Here is an 18,935-nt window from a genome sequence, read left to right as displayed (position 1 = left end):
CAGTCGTCCCATAATGCATGGGCGAAGCCCACACATGATACCTGCGTCTAAACGGAAAGAACACTGCTGGGGCATCAGGTCGAAACAAAAACAGACACCTCGGGGGAAAGAAGATGGGGGAACCTCAGCCGGTTGAAGGGATGACGCCACTGCTCCACGAGGGGGCTCCATGACCACTGACTAGTCCTGGGGAGTGCAAAGCCACAGTCTCTCAAGTCTCAAGTGGGTGGTTTGCCCACTGATTGGTCCTGGGGAGTGCAAGGCCACAGTCTCTCAAGTCTCTCAAGTGGGTGCTTTGCCCACTGATTGGTCCTGGGGAGTGCAAAGCCACAGTCTCTCAAGTTGGTGCTTTGCCCACTGATTGGTCCTGGGGAGTGCAAAGCCACAGTCTCTCAAGTATCTCAAGTGGGTGGTTTGCCCACTGATTGGTCCTGGGGAGTGCAAAGCCACAGTCTCTCAAGTCGGTGACATGTTCCACTGGTTCTGGAGGGGGCTTTGTGCCCAGAGTGCTTCATCCTGCCAAGGACTTTGGTAGTGGATGCTTTTCTCCACTGGTTCTGGAGGGGGCTTTGTCCCAGAGTGCTTCATCCTGCCAAGGACTGGGGTAGTGGATGCTTTTCTCCACTGGTTCTGGAGGGGGCTTAGTGCCCAGAGTGCTTCATCCTGCCAAGGACTGGGGTAGTGGATGCTTTTCTCCACTGGTTCTGGAGGTTGCTTGATGCCCAGAGTGCTTCATCCTGCCAAAGACTGGGGTAGTGGATGCCTTTCTCCACTGGTTCTGGAGGGGGCTTGGTGCCCAGAGTGCTTCATCCTGCCAAGGACTGGGGTAGTGGATGCTTTTCTCCACTGGTTCTGGAGGTTGCTTGATGCCCAGAGTGCTTCATCCTGCCAAAGACTGGGGTAGTGGATGCCTTTCTCCACTGGTTCTGGAGGGGGCTTGGTGCCCAGAGTGCGTCATCCTGCCAAGGACTGGGGTAGTGGATGCTTTTCTCCACTGGTTATGGAAGGGGCTTGGTGCCCAGAGTTCTTCATCCTGCCAAGGACTGGGGTAGTGGATGCTTTTCTCCACTGGTTCTGGAGGTTGCTTGATGCCCAGAGTGCTTCATCCTGCCAAGGACTGGGGTAGTGGATGCTTTTCTCCACTGGTTCTGGAGGTTGCTTGATGCCCAGAGTGCTTCATCCTGCCAAAGACTGGGGTAGTGGATGCCTTTCTCCACTGGTTCTGGAGGGGGCTTGGTGCCCAGAGTGCTTCATCCTGCCAAGGACTGGGGTAGTGGATGCCTTTCTCCACTGGTCCTGGAGGGGGCTTGGTGCCCAGAGTGCTTCATCCTGCCAAGGACTGGGGTAGTGGGTGCCTTTCTCCAATGGTTCTGGAGGGGGCTTGGTGCCCAGAGTGCTTCATCCTGCCAAGGACTGGGGTAGTGGATGGTTTTCTCCACTGGTTCTGGCGGGGGTTTGGTGCCCAGAGTGCTGCACATGCAGTGTGGCAGGTCCCATTTTCTCACCTGGGTGTGTGTGCCACAAGATTGCCTGGGAACAGGTAGCATGATACTCCATGGAGTCAGAGACACACTCCACCCTGCTGCAACTTTGCCTGCCACATGCTGGTACTAACAGTGCTTGGTGTGGTGCCTCAGGTACTCTGTGCAGGGTCCAGGACTTCTCCTGCAGCCTCAGATGGCTGTCCCCTGGGAATGTTTGTTGTATCAGCTGTGGTGGCACTGTCTGTGCATGTCGCGGGGCTGGTGGCGGTGGTTGCGGCGGTATCTGTGGCAGAGATACTGCCGGTGGTGCATGTGTCCGCACCTGTGGAGGGAGACAGCAGGACGTCTTCTGCAGCCTCGGTCGGCTACCCACTGGGGATGATGCTGGGGACTGTTGCTGAGGCAGCAGACGTGCAGGTGGCGGTGTCCACCACCGTACAGGTTGCTGTTCTGTTTGCCAGAAGGGTTGACACGAGTCTCTCAGCCGGAGGCTCTGTGCCCTGTGCTGACTTCCGCTTAGCCTTGTGTCCCTTCCCCACCATGGATGTCGCTGCTGGGCCCTTGTCACTGTCCCATTTTGGCTTGGAGGAGGCCTTGCTGGGTGGATGGTGCGGCTTTTTCATACGGCATGTGGGCCCTCTTCTTCGCCTTGGCAGGTGGTGGAATGGGCTGATCCTTGGCCGCATTTCACTGCCCGTAATTCCAACAGTGAAATGCATGATGGGGCTGTGCATGGGGGCCCCTGCACTGCCCATGCCAAATGCATAGGCAGTGCAGGGGCCCACAGGGGGGCCTGAGTCACCCATTCTGCCAGCCAAAAGGCTGGCGGAAGGGGACTCCTAATCTTCAGGGCAGCACTGCTTGCAGTGCTACCCTGTTGGTTCTGAAACGCTGCCACCGCAAGGCTGCATGGTGGCGGAAGCCTGGTGGTGGCAGCGTTTCCACCATGGCGTTTTCACCACAGTCATAATAGGGTGGGCGGACCATCACTACCATGGCAGTCCACCTGCCACCGTGAGTCTGCCAGTCCATGGACCGCCAGATTCATAATGAGGTCCTTAATTTTAAGAAATGCCTCATTGGTCTTATAAGACCATTCAAAGATGTGTCCTTTTTAATAATTATCTCAATGGTTGTACTACCAGAACACACCCATGTATGAAACATGAATAGTGTTCACATAAGCCCAACAAAGAGTTTACGGTGTCTTTGTTGTGTGGTGGAGTGGTATTTGGAATGCATCTACAATGACATTTTAAGTTTAATGCCTTGATCAGACATGTTGTGACCTATATAGTTCAATTGATTGACAATTAATTTACATTTGTCTTTCTCAAGGTGATACCTACGTCTTCAAATGCGTGTAACACCTTTTCTAAAATCAAATTGTGTTCTCTGACAGACTTAGCAAAAACGTATGTCGCCTTGAAATGCTTGCACCCCTGAATATCCCTCAGAACAGTATCCATAAAAAGAAATACACTTGCTGCAGAGGCCAGTCCAAATGGCGTGTGCATATATTTTATGCTCCAAAGGGAGTGCTGAAGGTGGTATGGTCTTGGCTCTCTGCAGCAAGTGGTATTTGATGATATGCCGATCTGAGGTCAAGTAGGGACAAACATTTGGACTCCCCCAAGTTGGCCAACGATTCTTGAACTTTGGGTAATGGGTAACAATCGATTATGATGTTCTTATTGAGGGTGCATAAATCAACACATATCACCTGCTGTTTTTTAACTACTCCTGGACTGACCCATTCAGAGGAGTCCGTTTCTTGGATCACCCTTTCTTCATACAATTTGTCTAGTAAATTCTTGAGATTAAATCTGAAACTTACCAGCACAGATCTGACCTTGTGTACAACGGGACAAGCACCCTCTTCAAGTTTGATCAAATGCTCAGATCTCTTAATGTTTCCTATATTGTCACTGAAAATGCTATGAAACTTATTAACAACATTTCTAGGTTGATATCCTCCACAGTGTAAATTAATGAGATAGAACTGTCAGACAACAAAATGGGATTCTCATGCCCAGGTATTACCATAATCCTAAATCTGACCTCGTCCTGCCATCCTATATTATTCCTTCCTTTGATGGCAACATACATTTTAATATTAATTTGCCTTCCCAAACAGCAAAGTGTACCAATAAAGTACCCTAGCATGTATCTTGTTCCCCAAAAGCTTTAGAATGTTTATCTGTTTTTGTTAACGGGGTTGTATTCCATTTTTCTTTGAAGAGAGTCTGATATAATGGTAATGGGTGCACCAGAGTCCACCATCATGTTGCTAGATACTTACCCAGTGAGTGCTTTGCACCAAGGACCTTTTATCATTTTAGACAATTTGTGATCAGTGGATACAGTAAGAACCACCTTGGACTGGTCCTCTGAGCACTGATCAGAATCTACATCAACTGTATTGATTCTAACTGGGGTTTTGGCGCCCCTGCAAACATACTGTAAATGTCCACTTTTTCCACATTTGTTGCAATGTTCGTTATCAGCAGGACAATTTGGGTTATTTCCAAAATTAGACCTGGAACCACATTTGTAATGTGTTGGTGTTCTTCTTGACTGGAAATTACTTTATCCTTAATGGCAATCGCTCCTATTGTTTTGTGTTCACCAATTGCATTTATTTCTAATCTCTCTGTTATTGTTGCCTCTGATTACATCATTTTAGTTGAAATAATCAACCTTTCTATGCTTTTGGCATTTTCAATAACCTCTGATAGAGTGGGGTCTCTGCAACTCGGCAATCTCTCTTTGATTTTATAGAGGCACAACTGTACATGAATTGGTCTCTGATGTATGTATTGAGATAATTGCCAAAGTTGCATGAAGAAACCAGTAACCTTAGAGCTGAAATATGTTCTTCAACTGACTCCTCAATATTCTGTTTCCTATTAAAGAAATTAAAGTGTTCTAGCAACACACTTGGTTCTTCAGAAAATGTTTTTGTGAGACTTGTGGCAGCTTCCATATGAACATTCCAAGGCTCCACCCATTCTGCAAGCATATCTAACTGAGCAAGGGTATCAATGACTTGCTGACCTTTAAGACCAAGGTATCCAAATATTAAAGCAAGTTTCCTTTTTGGTTCAAGTATTGTGAATCAGTTGCAACTAAATCATTCTCAAAGGACCTGAACCAATGTTTTCAAAGTATAATAGGTGTGCCAGGTTTTTGAAGACAGGGACTAATTTTGTGTTATTGATTATTAGCAGCTATGATGTGATATAGTAACCAAAATGATGTTTAAAAAAAACAAATGTAAATATTAAGAATTGTTGCCGGCAAATTTGCAACTTAAATAAGAACCAACTAAAGTAAATTCTGAAAAACCTCAGTTCAGGTGTGCCTGTTACTGATGATTACGGTGTGAGATTAGGCACTGAAACCTGTACAGCGAAGTGCCTGTCATAGATTTCACAGTTAGTGTAATTATGTCCCACTGAATTGAGTGTGAACATGATCCTGGTCAAAGATGGCTGCCACCATCGTGCAGCGTGATGAGGTGACGACATAGGTGAGAGAAGAACTTGAGAAGCTGAGCACTGCATTAGCTGCATGTGCAGACGCAAGTGTGATCTTTGCAACGGCAGAAGTTTGGGCTCAAGAGCTGCATCGCTGGTACCCCACTTGACCAAAATTGTAATCCTACCTGTAGAGCTGCACTCCACAGTGTCAGAAACCAGGCTGACGTCTGCAACAAACGGTGAGTTGAATGCTGGCGCTGTGAAGGAAGCAGGAGCAGAGCTGGCTCCTCTTTAAAGAAAGTTGAATTTCTTGAGGTTGGTGGGCTCCTGTAAGGTACTCACTTGTCATCAATTTGTAGAATATCGAAGTTAAATTCTCTAAGTCTTACGAATGGTTAAAGCAGTTTATTACAGAAGATCAGTAAAGAGTGCAGAAGCCCACAACCATGTCTCTCACATCCCCAGTGCTCTGAGGAAAAGGAAAGTTATTCCACAGAACGCCCAGGACAGAGCAAGAATAGCATGAGTGACACATTAAAAATAAATATTCTTATCCTCATGGACAACAAAGAACAATAAAAATAAAAGCGAAATAAACTGTGTATGCAACAGGATTTTAACCATTTGTATCACCCTGTTCATGTTTCCCTTCAGCACCAAAGATGTTCACCAAATTTTATTAGGGAGTCTCAATCTTATATCATGTCTCCTCCATGGTGCTGTTTGGTGCAAGTGCATCAGATGTAGGAGGATTCATTTGGATTCAGTGCTAACTTAGAAATTTACTTGCTTCTTCTGGCTTGTAAAAAAAAAACAAATAGGGTACCTTAGACTGTGTGCCTGTGACAGCACTTTCATTGTATGTTTACTTCTTTACAGAGGCCATGAGGAGGAAATGAGAAGAATGCTTGTTCAATTGGGCCCGTTGATTGTCCTAGTGGATGCCATTAGCTGGCAGGACTACCTGGGAGGCATCATACAACATCACTGCTCCGCTGGAGAATCAAATCATGCTGTTCTGATCACTGGTTTTGACACGTCAGGTACAGACCTCTGATTCATTTCTAGCCGTATGTTTTATACATTGTTTTAGTTCATATCAAAAGAGTGCTGACTGAATCAAGAAGGATTACTATCAAGCATATTGTGAGTTCGCAAATATACTTCAAACATTCAAATCGTTGTAATGCATGGAGTAGAATTAAGTAGCATTTACTGTACTGTAAGGGATGGAATTATGTGACCTTTTTTAGTTAATTTTTAAATCGCTTAAACCTCTTTCCACCCCTTACTGCAGCTGCAGTCTTGGCTACAGCTTGCCCACCCTGCCTTGTTCCATATTCATGTGAGAAAAAGTCTGCAAAGGAACTTGTGCAACAAATGACTAAAGTAGTGGGCTTGACTAGTGAAAACAGCTGTTAGCTAGGGACTGTGTAACTATTTGTAAATGCATCCCTTTACTTACGTTCAGTTATTTTCTACATATATTAATGGTCCCTGTGCTCAACCCATGAAGGGGCTAAGCAATCTAGAAAGACAAAAATGTTATATCATAGCTCGTAATTTGTCATAAATCTTTTGACTTCATGACTAACTGCTTCAAGTCTGCCAGAATTGGCATTCTAATGCCAGTGAAGCCTTACGCAGGACTAATGAAGGATATAACATTCTGTGATTTGAGATAAAATTCCAATAAGTATGCATGTAATATCCAAATGCAAAATATTCCTCTTTATTTTAATTTCAGGCGAAGTACCCTACTGGATTGTTAGGAACTCATGGGGTGCTTCTTGGGGAATAGCTGGTTATGTACATATTAAGATCGGAGACAATGTCTGTGGTAAGTAATAATATTTTTTCTTTGCTGCTTTTGTGCTGCTGTTTCTAGTCGACTGTCTGTGATCCTAACTCACTATAGGTTGCCTATAGTGATTAGTTACTGCCAAGCATTTTCTTGTGTTCCCCCTTAAACATGTTGTACATGAATATAAGGTCAGGGAGCCACGGGGGGCTGTCAGTCTTCCAAAAGCTTATCTTCTTAGCAGCATGTACACTGTGTGTAACGTAGGTCTAGATTTGTCTCTTATCTGCCTCTATAAACCTGGATAGGTTGACGCATAAATAGAGTGGATGAATAATTGGATTGAAGCTTAGGTCTGTGAGGATTGGTTTTTTCCATCTTTATTGAGATTTTGTGCTTTACGGTACAACAGATGCAATCATCAATCAGTCATACCATCTATAGTAGTATTATCTGCATGTTGTAAGGTGGCTATATGCACACAAACATGCAGTCGGAATGTAATAGCAGTACGGATTGTGAGGTATGTATCACAGTGGTGCCTTGTGTGACTTTTGGGACTATTGATTTATTGGCAAATTAAGAATGCTGGATTCTGAAAAATATGTTTTTTCATTAATATAAAAGTGCAATGTTTACTGTAAAATTAAAACTAACATATGTATCCAAAACCTGCAGCTCCTAAATTCAGCAAATTGTGTTGCATAGACGAGAAGTAAATATTAACCCTACAAAAAATGGGATCTCCTATTACATAGTTGTTGATATTGAATTTGTAGTTATGTTTTGGTCAGAGTTTCCACTGAAAAGTCATTTCTTTATTTTGCTAATAACTTTGGCACCACCAGGCAAATTTGCAGGACATTTTCCAAAAAAGTTCACTTGGTTTTGTTGTGGGTTACCCTTAGTACCTAGGTTTGACATCCTTATTTTAGCTTTAGGCCGATTTTAATCAGCTGTCTTTTCTGAGAAGACATAGCTATTTGTGTTGTACATTTTATCAGCACTTCTTACTCAATGCTGTCATGGTTGGTACATGATATTGGAATGATGATTGCCACTCCAGGAGTTAGGAGGCAACCCTCAAACACAGACATATTAACATGTCAGCCTGTCATAGAACACTATTCTATTGGTTATATAAACAACATGTAGGCCTGAGGAGGGCAGAGGGCATTCCAGCCATGGCTGTCCTGGAATGTGCACCATTCCATTGACAGCGCCTCTGATCCTGACATTGACTCTTCAGCCAATCTGGAGAATTGCCAGCAGACAACAAGCAGACCCTTGCCCATCTTTAAGGTATGGGGTCAGGGCTCCATTCATAGACGCGATAGGCAGAGGGGCTAACACCACTATGATGTCAAGTTTTAACATTAGTGCTTTGGGTAGGAATCATTATATTTAATAATCATAACAGAATGCTGGGATTGTTTATTTACTTTCCCCTACTGGTAACCATAATCCCTGTATTATGCTTCATCTGCTTATTTATCTCAGCCCATTTGTTTTTATAATTGAATGCAAATGCTTCAATAAATATATTGAAACCTATTTTGCATCTCCTTGATTGCCTTAACGTGTGTTTGTCTTTGTGTAACTGAGAGAAAGAGTATGATCTATTCACCAGGACTTCCCTGAGGAGTCAGTGTCATGTTTTAAGGCTGCCACAAATCACCTTTACTTTCTAGGTTTGGGTGAGGTGCTGCGAGATTGCCGATGAAGTAGGCCAACAGCTTCCATATGGTGCAGGACCAACTCAGAAGTCTGCATCTGTGGGCTGTAGAAGTCGCTCACCTAGGTCTGTTCCTCTTATGCTCCTGGGCTCTTGGCTGCTGCTTCTTCTCTCTCCAACACCAAAATGGCAATTGCTTTTCTCAGGGTTTGCCGCTGTGTTTTGAGGTAACTTCACAGCTAATCCACTTAAGGTTCTTTTTTTCTCTCCAGCTGACAAATGACAATTGCTTGCCTGATGGGTTGGCCGCTGTATTTTAAGGCAGCTTCACAGATAGTCCACTTAAGGTTGTCTGTCTCTTTTATTTTCCATTTCCATCATGACTGTTCATCCCTTGGTTTCCTAATCCATTAAGTCTTCTGCTGTCTTTTCTGCTACATTTTCTTTTACTGTTGTTTTATGATTTAACGTCTTCAAACTCGGAGGGTACATCCAAACAAAGCTGTGTTTCTTCACTTGTCTCCCTTCTTTGCTGATCCTGACTGTTCGATCTTCAGGATTCCTCACTCCTGGTTTTCTCAACCCTTCATCAGCAGGGAGGTCTTTTGCACCCTCAGCATTTTCCTCCTGAGAGGATGGCAGCTTCTCGAGGATGCTTACCTGCCACATATTTGAGTGTGTGGTGAAATCACGTCTTCAGGAAACAGTTGCCTGACTGTCAAGCCCTGACTAAGTTGCAATACCAAAAACATCTGACTGTTTTCAGAAGGGATCCTTGTGTTGACCTTTCTACTGTCCTCCAGCAACAAACCCTGGAGTCGGACCAATTGAGAGCAGAAAATGTTGGACTTTTATCAAATTATCCACTCCCGGTCTGTCAGTCTGCATGCAATCAACCTTTAGTAGGTTGAAAAAGGTTTTTGACACCCTGTTTTTTATTTTTTATTTTTTATTTTTTACTTTGACAGTATTCTTTTGATTGATCGATATTGGGCATTTGATTGGTTCCTTGAGTGGTGCAGCTCTGGCCTGGGCAACTCCTCTACGTATCGCTGAAGATCCCTGTGTGAATAATTATGCTGATTTTTTGTGTTGGCAAAGGTCAATAAGATGTTTTAAAGACCAGAGTATGAAGCTAAGTTTTCCTAGCTTAATTCTAAGATCACCTGGGAGGAACACACTCAGATGACTTTATTACCGAGAGGGTTACGGAAGGCGTTAAAAGATGAGCTGGCAAGCATCACAAGCTTCCTTGTTTTCTGAACACCTGGACCAGGTTCCCCTGATTGAACAATGACTTAAGTAAAGGAGAAGAGAAAGATGCACAAGCCAGAGGTTCACTTCTACTACTCTTTCCTAGATTTTTAAGCATACTGTGCTAGTTACTGATCCAGTTGTTACTTCTCTTGAGGTGCCTGATGAGTCAATGTAGCTTCGATCCTCAACTTGTAGTTCCTTTGGTAGATCCCATTCATGCTTCTTTCTGTTCAAGACGATTGTGGCCAGCTGTTCCTGCTTTGTTAGATCCCGGTGCCTCCTGCATGTATGTGTACTTGTGTAGTACCAAGAGACTGCAAATTCTGATTAGAAAGTAGTCCTGTCTGGATCAGGTACAAAAAAGCCTCCTGTGGCCCTGCCAGATCCCCAGCCAGCTCCTGGGTGCCGGTGGAAGTCTGCGACATTGAATGTGCACCCTTTGGGGCCTAATGCACTGCTTATTACCTCCTATATTGCATCACGTATGACTTTTCTGTGGCATCATTGATGTCATCAGTGATTACATTTGATATGTTTTAGTTATATTAATAATGTGCATTGCATGAGCGCAAGTTATTATTACTTTAGGATACGAAACAGTTTGTTTTAACTTACATTTTGACTTAACTCTGAAGTCCTTTTAATATTTTTAATATTTGCTTATATTTATATATCTATATATATATATATAGATGCTGTCATACTATATATATAGATATAGATACAGATATAGATATAGATATAAATATAGATATATAAAGGACCCTGACGGTAATGGTGTGTGGCACACTCCAAGGCCACAAAAACACCATTCAGGTATAAAGTCTGTTTATTTACTTGGCAAAACACATGCACAAAGCAAAACACAACGCATTTCGATCTAGGGTGAGTAGCAAAATTTCCCAACACCACATTTAAGAGACCCGATTGAAAGTGAACATACACCAAGGGTACATTGATTCTCACCTCCCACTCATTGTACATGAAACATGTTGGCCATATTGGAATGGTGGGAAACGGCTGTGTATACTCCGTTTGTGCAATACATAAACAAAATTAATATAAACATTGTTGCTCAATTGTTGCATCAAAGTCAAAATGATTGAAAATCCTATAGAATAGAAATTAGTTCATGTTATGTCCTTAAACATAAAAATAATAGAGACATCCACATAAGGAGTCTCCACCATCATCCTAACATGTAGTCAAAGTCCAAATGGATATGCATCAAATGCAAAATAAACAAAACAATTGCAGTTTTCTTGCCTCTTGCCCTAAGGTAACTATAATTCGTGCCCTCACCATGCACCAGCACTCATGACGTCTTTGATAACATCATTGATAGTCATTGATTGTAACATCTGCAGTAAAATTATTAATCAGATAACTGTGCTTGGTGAGGCCGTGAGTTATAGTTACCTTAGGGCACGAGTTATAGTTACTTGAAATAACTATAACTACTGAATTTCTCTGGTTTTGTGCAAGTAAATTCAGAACAAAACTGTAATGTCCCTGTAAGCTTTTGGCCAATAATCATGATTTATTAAATTCTTGTCATAGCTTTGAACCAAAAGACCTTCTTTTTCCAGAAAACCAACATATGTTTCAAGGTGCAAACCTCTTTTTCAAGTCAGGGTGTTTTCTAATCAGGAATGTATCCACATGTATTTCACTGAACTTTCATATTTTCTTTCCCATTTTTGATGTCAGGAGTTTCCTCTGATATTCATAGAAGTTGGGTCACCTCAGCACATGCTTGCCATGTTCAAATTGAAGAATTTTTGTTTTAAGGAATGACAACCTACTTTAAAAAAGAAGCTTAAATGGCATTGTTGATGACATGACTGAGTAGATTTAAAGAACACCACTTTTATTGCTCAAATCACTAATGGGTGCCACTGTAATGAAGTTAATATGTAAGGTGCTAAGGAGTGCATTATAGTGCGCTAGTTATATTTCACTGACTAAACAATAACTGGTGTATATCAGTGGTTTGTGATGTAAGTTCCTGTCTTATTTTAACACTTGACTATAAACTTTGATGTCTTTAGTACACACACACACTTTCTCTCTCTTTTTTAAATTAAAGGCAGTCCAAACCAGTTGTATCAACTGTTGGGAGCAGTTATTTTGCACATTGTTATCTTTTGAATGCCACCATTGAAAGTTCACGTGGGAAGGTTTATTTATCCCATGTTGCATTTGTTGGTTCATGTTTGAAATTTGTTTTATACATGAGAGAAGACCACATATTAACTTTGCTTCTTAAATAACTGTATAGAAATTATTTTATCAATATTTGTAAGAAAACAAAAGCAAAAACAATGTACAGTGTCAAACAGTGTCTTACACTTTATCTGTTATCACAGAAATGCTATAACAAGATTAATCATTATCACACAGTGTGCAAGTAACCTATTCCATGTCTACATTACAAATATCTGCAAATCCCATCCTACTCGTATTGTTACTTATGTCATTGTACCCATTCTATAGGTGTTTATTGGGTATGCCTTAGCCACCCTTTGTCATAATTCCATGATAGGAATTTTGGTATGCAATACGAGAATAGAAGTCGTGTCACAATCTTAAAAACAAGAAGAGTGAAGACTGATTCATTTGGATTTCTACATCTTAAAAGTTGTCACAGTACAAAAGTTGCCACAGTGATGAGATGAATGTGAGTTATGTTAACACATTTTCTTCTTGTTTATTTTAAGGTATAGCGGATACAGTTGCTGTTACATTTGTTTAATGGATCTGTTTAAGGTGGCTACTACATGGTTGGTTTTGAGCAAGGAAAGTCTCGACCGGGAAGAAAACTGACAAAGAAGTTTAGCCATTTCAGAAGATGGGTCATGTGGATGAACTTTTAATTTGGAATGGGGAAGCTTGCACCACTGCTGACTTTACCTTAATATCTTGGTTGCAAGTCTTTCTGTTTAAAAAGTGTCCACTCAGCACAGATTTCAAGAGCAAGTTTGGCCACTACATCTTGCAGTCTTTCACCATATGAGCATGGTTGTTAGACAGCACTGTTGATATGTGACTGATATTTTTATTAACTGTATGTAAATAGGACTTCCTTTCATGGTTTGTAAAATATATTTACTTGAGCAAAGCTGCTACAAAGTAAGCCATTGGTTGTTTTACGAATTATGAGTCATGTGCACTAAAACGTGGTCTAAAAAAACTGGATGGAATTTGCCACCAGCATGTTTGCCATCAGGTAAATGTTTTTATATACTGACCTATGTACTAATAGGTTGATTCATTAAATTCTGAATAGGAGGGGGTGGCAGTCTGAACATTCACATGGATATTCATGAGGAAAGCCACTTAGAGTATTGGCCATCACAATATTGGTGGCCTGGGGAGTCAACGGACCTCCCTGTCTGTGATCGCCTTTTAATAAAGTAAATTATTTTTTTAATGTAGTCCATTTTCCTTCAAGGAAATAATGTTTTGTTTGAAAAAATAAAAAGCTGTCTTTAAAAAAAATATTTGTTGAGAGCTGGCAGTGTTCCACTTGACCACTGCCTACTCCCCAACAAGCCTTTTTTCTGCATTCAGAAAGGGAAAGTGATCACATGGGTATACCTTACCTTTTAAGAATTCCTCACCACCCTATCTTGGGAGTAATATTTCAGTGTTTTCCAACCAGGTTGAAATTACACAACATTGATAAAGGTCGAAATGCCATATTGAAGTGACACCTACAGCACACCTCTACCAAGTAGCGTTTCAACTTGGAGTCACAATGCCATTTTAAGAGTCACTTAAAGTTTACTGACACCTAAAATGGCTTTAGTTCATTGCAAAAAATGTGTTTGTTGTTGCAAACAGCGATTTGGACAATGTGCGAATGTAAAAATATTCAGCCAGCACATGTGGCTATATAATTATTCTTTTAGTAAGTAGCCATCCTTTTTTATATAACTTTAATCTTGTGTGTTATCTTCACACTTTAGCTCTCCAGTGATGTTTTAAACAAATATATTTTATAACATGTGTTTCACTAGATGTGTAAATGAGTGGGTTTAGAGAGTTAAATTCAAAGAAACCTTAAAGAAAGTCTATGGCATATTTTGTCTGTGTTAATTAATTATTTTTTCTTTCAACATATATGCACCATATTTTGCACAATACTTTGTAATCAATGAGATCATAGTACAATTTAATTTTTCTGAACATTATTCACTCATTAATGATTTGTCCATTTTGGGCAATATGTTGTATTATACATTGTGCATATTCAATAATAACTTATAACTTGCTGGTGAGGATTATTTTAATGCTGTAGAGTTACGGCCCTTGTGGGCATAATAAGGTGTCTCAGGAACACCTGTTTGGGCATTTTTCACTCTAACCAGAATAGGAGTAGACACCATAAATGATCTAAGCCTTAGAACATGTTACTGAGGTGACAGGCTATCCTAGACAACATGCTTGACCTGCTGAAAAATTAGGCCCTGAAAGCTTTTGCTTCAATACATCCAGAGAACTTACAGCTGATAGCCTGTGATGGGATCTCAGCCACATCTGTATGCTAGACTGCAACCTTTCCTGTGGGCAAGACTGTTTTGGCCATGGACTCATTGTCCCTAATGTGCACTTTTATATTTTATATTATGTATATTTGTGCAGCACTCTAATCACCAGTGAAGGTATCCAGAAGATTGAGCATGGTGCCTAGACCCCACATTGCTAATTGAAGAGCCAGGTCTTCAGCAATTCAAGAAGCGAGAAGGAGGCTCTGATGCATTGAGGGAGGTTGTTCCATATTTTGGGTGACATGTAGGAAAATGGGTGACTTCCAGTTCTACTTTTGTGGACACGGTGTGTGTGCGCGAGTGAGAGTGTGGCTGATCAAAGTTGTCTGGTCGGCTAGTGAAAATGCATGTAGTTGCTTAGGTATGCTGGTCCAATGTTGTTCAGTGCTTTGTATGTGTCTATGAAGAGTTTGAATTTGCTATGGTTTTGTATATGGAGCCAGTGGAGCTCTCTGAGGTGTGGTGAGATGTGGGTGCTACATAGGAGGTTGAGGATATGTCTTGCTGCTGCGTTCTGGATTATTTCCTATAGCATAAATAAAAATATTGAACTGGACGCCAAGTCCTGTGCCAATTCCCAGTGTGCCTAGTGATCTCTGGACACAGCCTAATGCTGTTTATTGTGTGATGTTAGTGCAAGGCTTGTCCTGAATCAAGTTCACATCCCACCAGAACCCACGTGGCATTGTGTATTGCTTTGTCCAACAGTGTGAGAAAGTGAATTATCAATTGAGGTGGATGGTTGTCCTCTTCAACTAATAATGCACTAGTTATGACTAGGTCCAGTTAGGTCTCAAAATCTTAAAACTTGGTAAAACCCTTGGTAGCTGTGTCTCAGAGCAGACCGGCTTAGTATAGGAAGAATGTGTAAAACATTTATCAGTACTGAAACTGTTAAAAGAAGCAAACACAACACAGTAAAATTCTAATCCAATTTATAAAAATAAAGAAAACATTAATGAGCAAATAGACATCAAAGGAAGACAAATCAGATGTAGGGAACCGGAGAAATGATTTTTTCAAAGTTTTAGATGTGTCTAGCGCTAAAAACTGCAAAGTGCCTACTGCAGGTATCTGATCAGGCTAGATAGGGTCAAAGTCAAAAGTCAAGACTGACTAATGGAGTGCAAGTCTTATACAGAGACCAAGTTCGGTCCATTGAAAACATTTACTTGGTGACTCAGAAATGTTTTTCAAAGTCCAAATTCCTCCACAAGGTATCAGGCTGCACATGAGATGCATTCCACGAGGTTGGATAGCCATTGGACAAAGCCGCAGTGAAGCGATTGACTTTTGGATTGAAACTCAGAGCAGTAGGATTTCAAAATTGCACCAGAGAAAGTCCCTCGCCAGCTGAATATTTTCAGTGACTTTGAAACGTTTTTGAAATTCAAATGACTATAAGCAGTGTAGACCAACACCCTGAATTATACCGGCAAAGCAATGTCGGCAGCCAAGGTCCAATGGCAGCCTCTGGTTGTTTCAGAAAAAAGTTTCAGTGTCCAGTTTTGCAGAGAAAGAATCCACCCTTCAACTGCCAACAAACCAAGCCCTTTTTTCCACCATTTGGGGGATAGCACTTAATCTCTCAGAAGTCACCTGCATGGGCCAGGGCATATCCAGATACAACTAGTCAGCTGGGCTCAGCAGAGTCTTGGGCTTTTTGAAGCTTTCGTGTCTCTGGAGCTTAACAGAAGGTTATCCAACTAGCCATTGGAGACCTGTTTTCAGTCTTGAGTAGAAGTGGGAGCAGGTTCAGCTCTCTTCACTGGTTCAAGTAGGTGCAGTCCTATTTCTGTAATCCATGGTTCATCAGTTGCAGTTGTCCTACTGTCATCCACATGTCCAGAGGTATTCTGAAGAAGGTACCCCGTGATGCCACTTTCATGTCTAGAACTAGCTTGTAACCAATAGGGAAATGTTCCCATGGGCAACCCTACCCCCTTTCACATCACTTCCTGGGGTTTCATTCTAAACAATCCCACAGTGTCCGGCTCTGGCAAAATCCTACATGGAAGGATCTCTCTGACAATTGGGGAATAGCTCAGAAAGTGTTGCTAGAACCTTTTAGACAGGACAATGCAAACTTTCTAAAAGTGACACTTTCAGAACAGTTATTCAAAATGTGACCTTACTTTATAAGGTGTTAGTGCTTTTCTGTGGGAAAGCCAACATTGCCACAGTGAAAAACAACTTTTGACATTTTTCACTGCTAGCACATGTAAAACTTAAGAACACATGTCCCACTTTTTAATATCGGTAACCATGTAGTCTAGGCATTTAGGTTCTACTCTAGGGGTGACTTTTAATTACTAAAAAGGAAGGTTTAGACCTGGCAAAGGGTTTATTTTGCCAGGGCAAATTTGCAGTTTTAAAAGTGCATACTCTGCAGTGTGTAGGGGCAGGTCTGAAAACATGTTTTGCATCGCCACTTTAGTGGTGACACACTAGTTGCTGCAGTCCATTAGTGACATTTAACCTGTAGGCTGTGTACCATATACTGCAGACTTATAGATTGGCTAAATATGATAATCAGAGATCAACCAGTTCCATATGTCTTTAGGGGCCAGAACACATCCACAGGGTGCTGGAGGGCAGCGCCCCAGTGTTTAAAAGTCCATGCAACTCCAGCTTCAGTCCAAAACGTGAATGGTAAACATTTGAAAAAATGACCTTTCTTTACAAACAGGTTGTAGGAGCAGGATTCTGATAAATTATAACAATCATCATGTGACTTTTGACCATTCTGTGCAAACAATCCCACTGGTACCCAAGCATTGGTTTTAGCATGAACTATACATAATCCCTACCATGCAGCTAAATGGAATCGTGTTTAGACAAAATATTGGAGAAATAATATTGTATGGAGAAAATATTATGTTAAGAATATCGAGGACTAAAATATTGTGAAGGTAAGCTTCTTTAGGTAAGCAAAGTTTTACTAATCTAACTCCACATATATGTACATCGACTATATATATATATGTATATCTTCAGGTTACGTGAATGTGGAGTTAAGATTAGTATATATATATTTACCTATTTGCACATACCGTCTCAATATTTTGGTCCTCAATATTTTTGACACAATATTCTGTCCACACAATATTTCTATTTCCGATATTCTGTCAGTGATCCAAGTAGAGTGTAATTCACAGTGCATTTGTTCAATCACAGTCAGTTTCCTTGCCATCTCTTGTTTGTATTTTTCTTTCCCCCTGCAGTACATTCATAACTGTTTTATCACCCTTGTGGGAGAAATTGTATATTTGTGTAGCAGTTCTTAGATTAGAATGTGTTTTCAAATCGTATTGAATTTCGTGAATACAGAACCAGATTTGTGAACCAGGTTATTTTTCCAAAACTGGTTTATGAATCGCATATCATGATAAAAAATGCTTTAATGTAAAAGTTGAATTATCATTCCTTCAAGGATGTGCCCTTGTCTTACCCTGTTGTTAGACCAATCTCTTTTTGACACAGCATTTTCTTTTAATACAATTAATTTAATAGATTAGCATATCATATTTACAAACAAGAGAATGACCACTGGAGTAGAGCCATAGCATAGAATATTTCTTTGGAGAACAACATTGGTGAACTGGGAGAGCTAATGTATCAACATCTAACTGTTAAGTTTTAAGGTTAAAATCACCCAAAAAGATTAAAAGTAAGTGGCAATCAAATGTAATGTTTATGTTTGACTTGTTCCTTGTTCTAGACCTCCAACAGCCAAAAGTATTGTTAATTGCCAGTTTTTGAAGATTCTGGAAAAGTCACTCCTTGTCCCTCTGACAGCTCTAAAGCTTCTACAGTTGGCTACTAATAGGAGCCACTAGATTTGCTCCCAGAGTCCAATACAGACCCCTCTGAATGGGGCAACTGGTTTTCTATCGCAGGATGGGACCCTTCAGTCTTTTTTGTCATTGAGAAAGTATGTAGGCAGTCAGTTGACCTTTACAGAGTATTTCCAGTTCCTAGGTTCCGTTGGCATGTAGGGGACACCCCTGGCTCATTCACATGCAGGTCTGACAGGATTTATTTTTCTCCCGATGAAGCTTCAAGATTCAGGAGTGATCTGATGAGCTGACAGGAGGGGGTGCTGCTTTCATCCAGGGCCTTTTTCAGTGAATAATGACGTTTTATGGCTCAGTCTCTACAGAATTTCTACCAGCAGTCCTCCACATTTGCAGCTCTTCTATCTTGTGTAATGGCAGGCCATTCCGGAAGGCCAGAATCAATTAGCCAGAAATAGCAGGAGACATGCTTCGTTCTTCCGAATATGGTACCATTCCATGCCCTTCCCTACGGAAACGAACAACAGCCTCCACTTCCTTATCTGGAAGTAGGCTTCTTCCCTAATAGCAAGAGAAACTAATGTCTTACAGAACTCACTGGATGAACAACTTCTCGTACCCACCCACGCCCCCACCTCTCCCCTGGTTATGACCATATCAAGTGTCAGCCTTCAACATGGGCCCTTCATTTGATCACCTGTTTCTCTCCACGTTCAAGTGAGACGGTACCAGATAATTGACTAGCGATCAACCCTACCCTTCCTCTCTGTTCTCAGAAACAGGCCTATTATTTAATTGGCAGAAATGGTTTTTACATCTCATCAAGGTATAATCACTGTCAGGAGGGAAGTCCAACAGAACTAAAGTAATCACTACTGAAGCCTTC

The 18,935-nt window shown here is 41.4% G+C and overlaps 1 protein-coding gene across 2 annotated transcripts in view; it reads left to right on the top strand.

Annotated features, from left to right (window-relative positions):
- Nucleotides 1–17,935, top strand: part of CTSO (cathepsin O) — a 94,830-nt gene extending 76,895 nt beyond the window's left edge. Inside the window, exons 6-8 of one of the 2 annotated variants that reach the window (XM_069243140.1) lie at nt 5,846–6,009; nt 6,714–6,806; nt 12,420–17,935. In XM_069243140.1, coding sequence (XP_069099241.1) covers nt 5,846–6,009; nt 6,714–6,806; nt 12,420–12,454 — 292 coding nt within the window. In that variant the 3' untranslated portion in view covers nt 12,455–17,935. Of the gene's footprint in view, nt 1–5,845; nt 6,010–6,713; nt 6,807–8,458; nt 8,611–12,419 lie in introns of those variants that run through there. The other variant, XM_069243147.1, reaches the window with a different exon arrangement.
- Nucleotides 17,936–18,935: the final 1,000 nt, after the last annotated feature.

The sequence above is a fragment of the Pleurodeles waltl genome, chromosome 1_2 (genome assembly GCF_031143425.1).
Source record: "Pleurodeles waltl isolate 20211129_DDA chromosome 1_2, aPleWal1.hap1.20221129, whole genome shotgun sequence".
Taxonomy (NCBI): domain Eukaryota; kingdom Metazoa; phylum Chordata; class Amphibia; order Caudata; family Salamandridae; genus Pleurodeles; species Pleurodeles waltl.
Note: the sequence above shows the minus strand (reverse complement) of the source record. Positions and strands in the feature narration are given on the sequence as shown.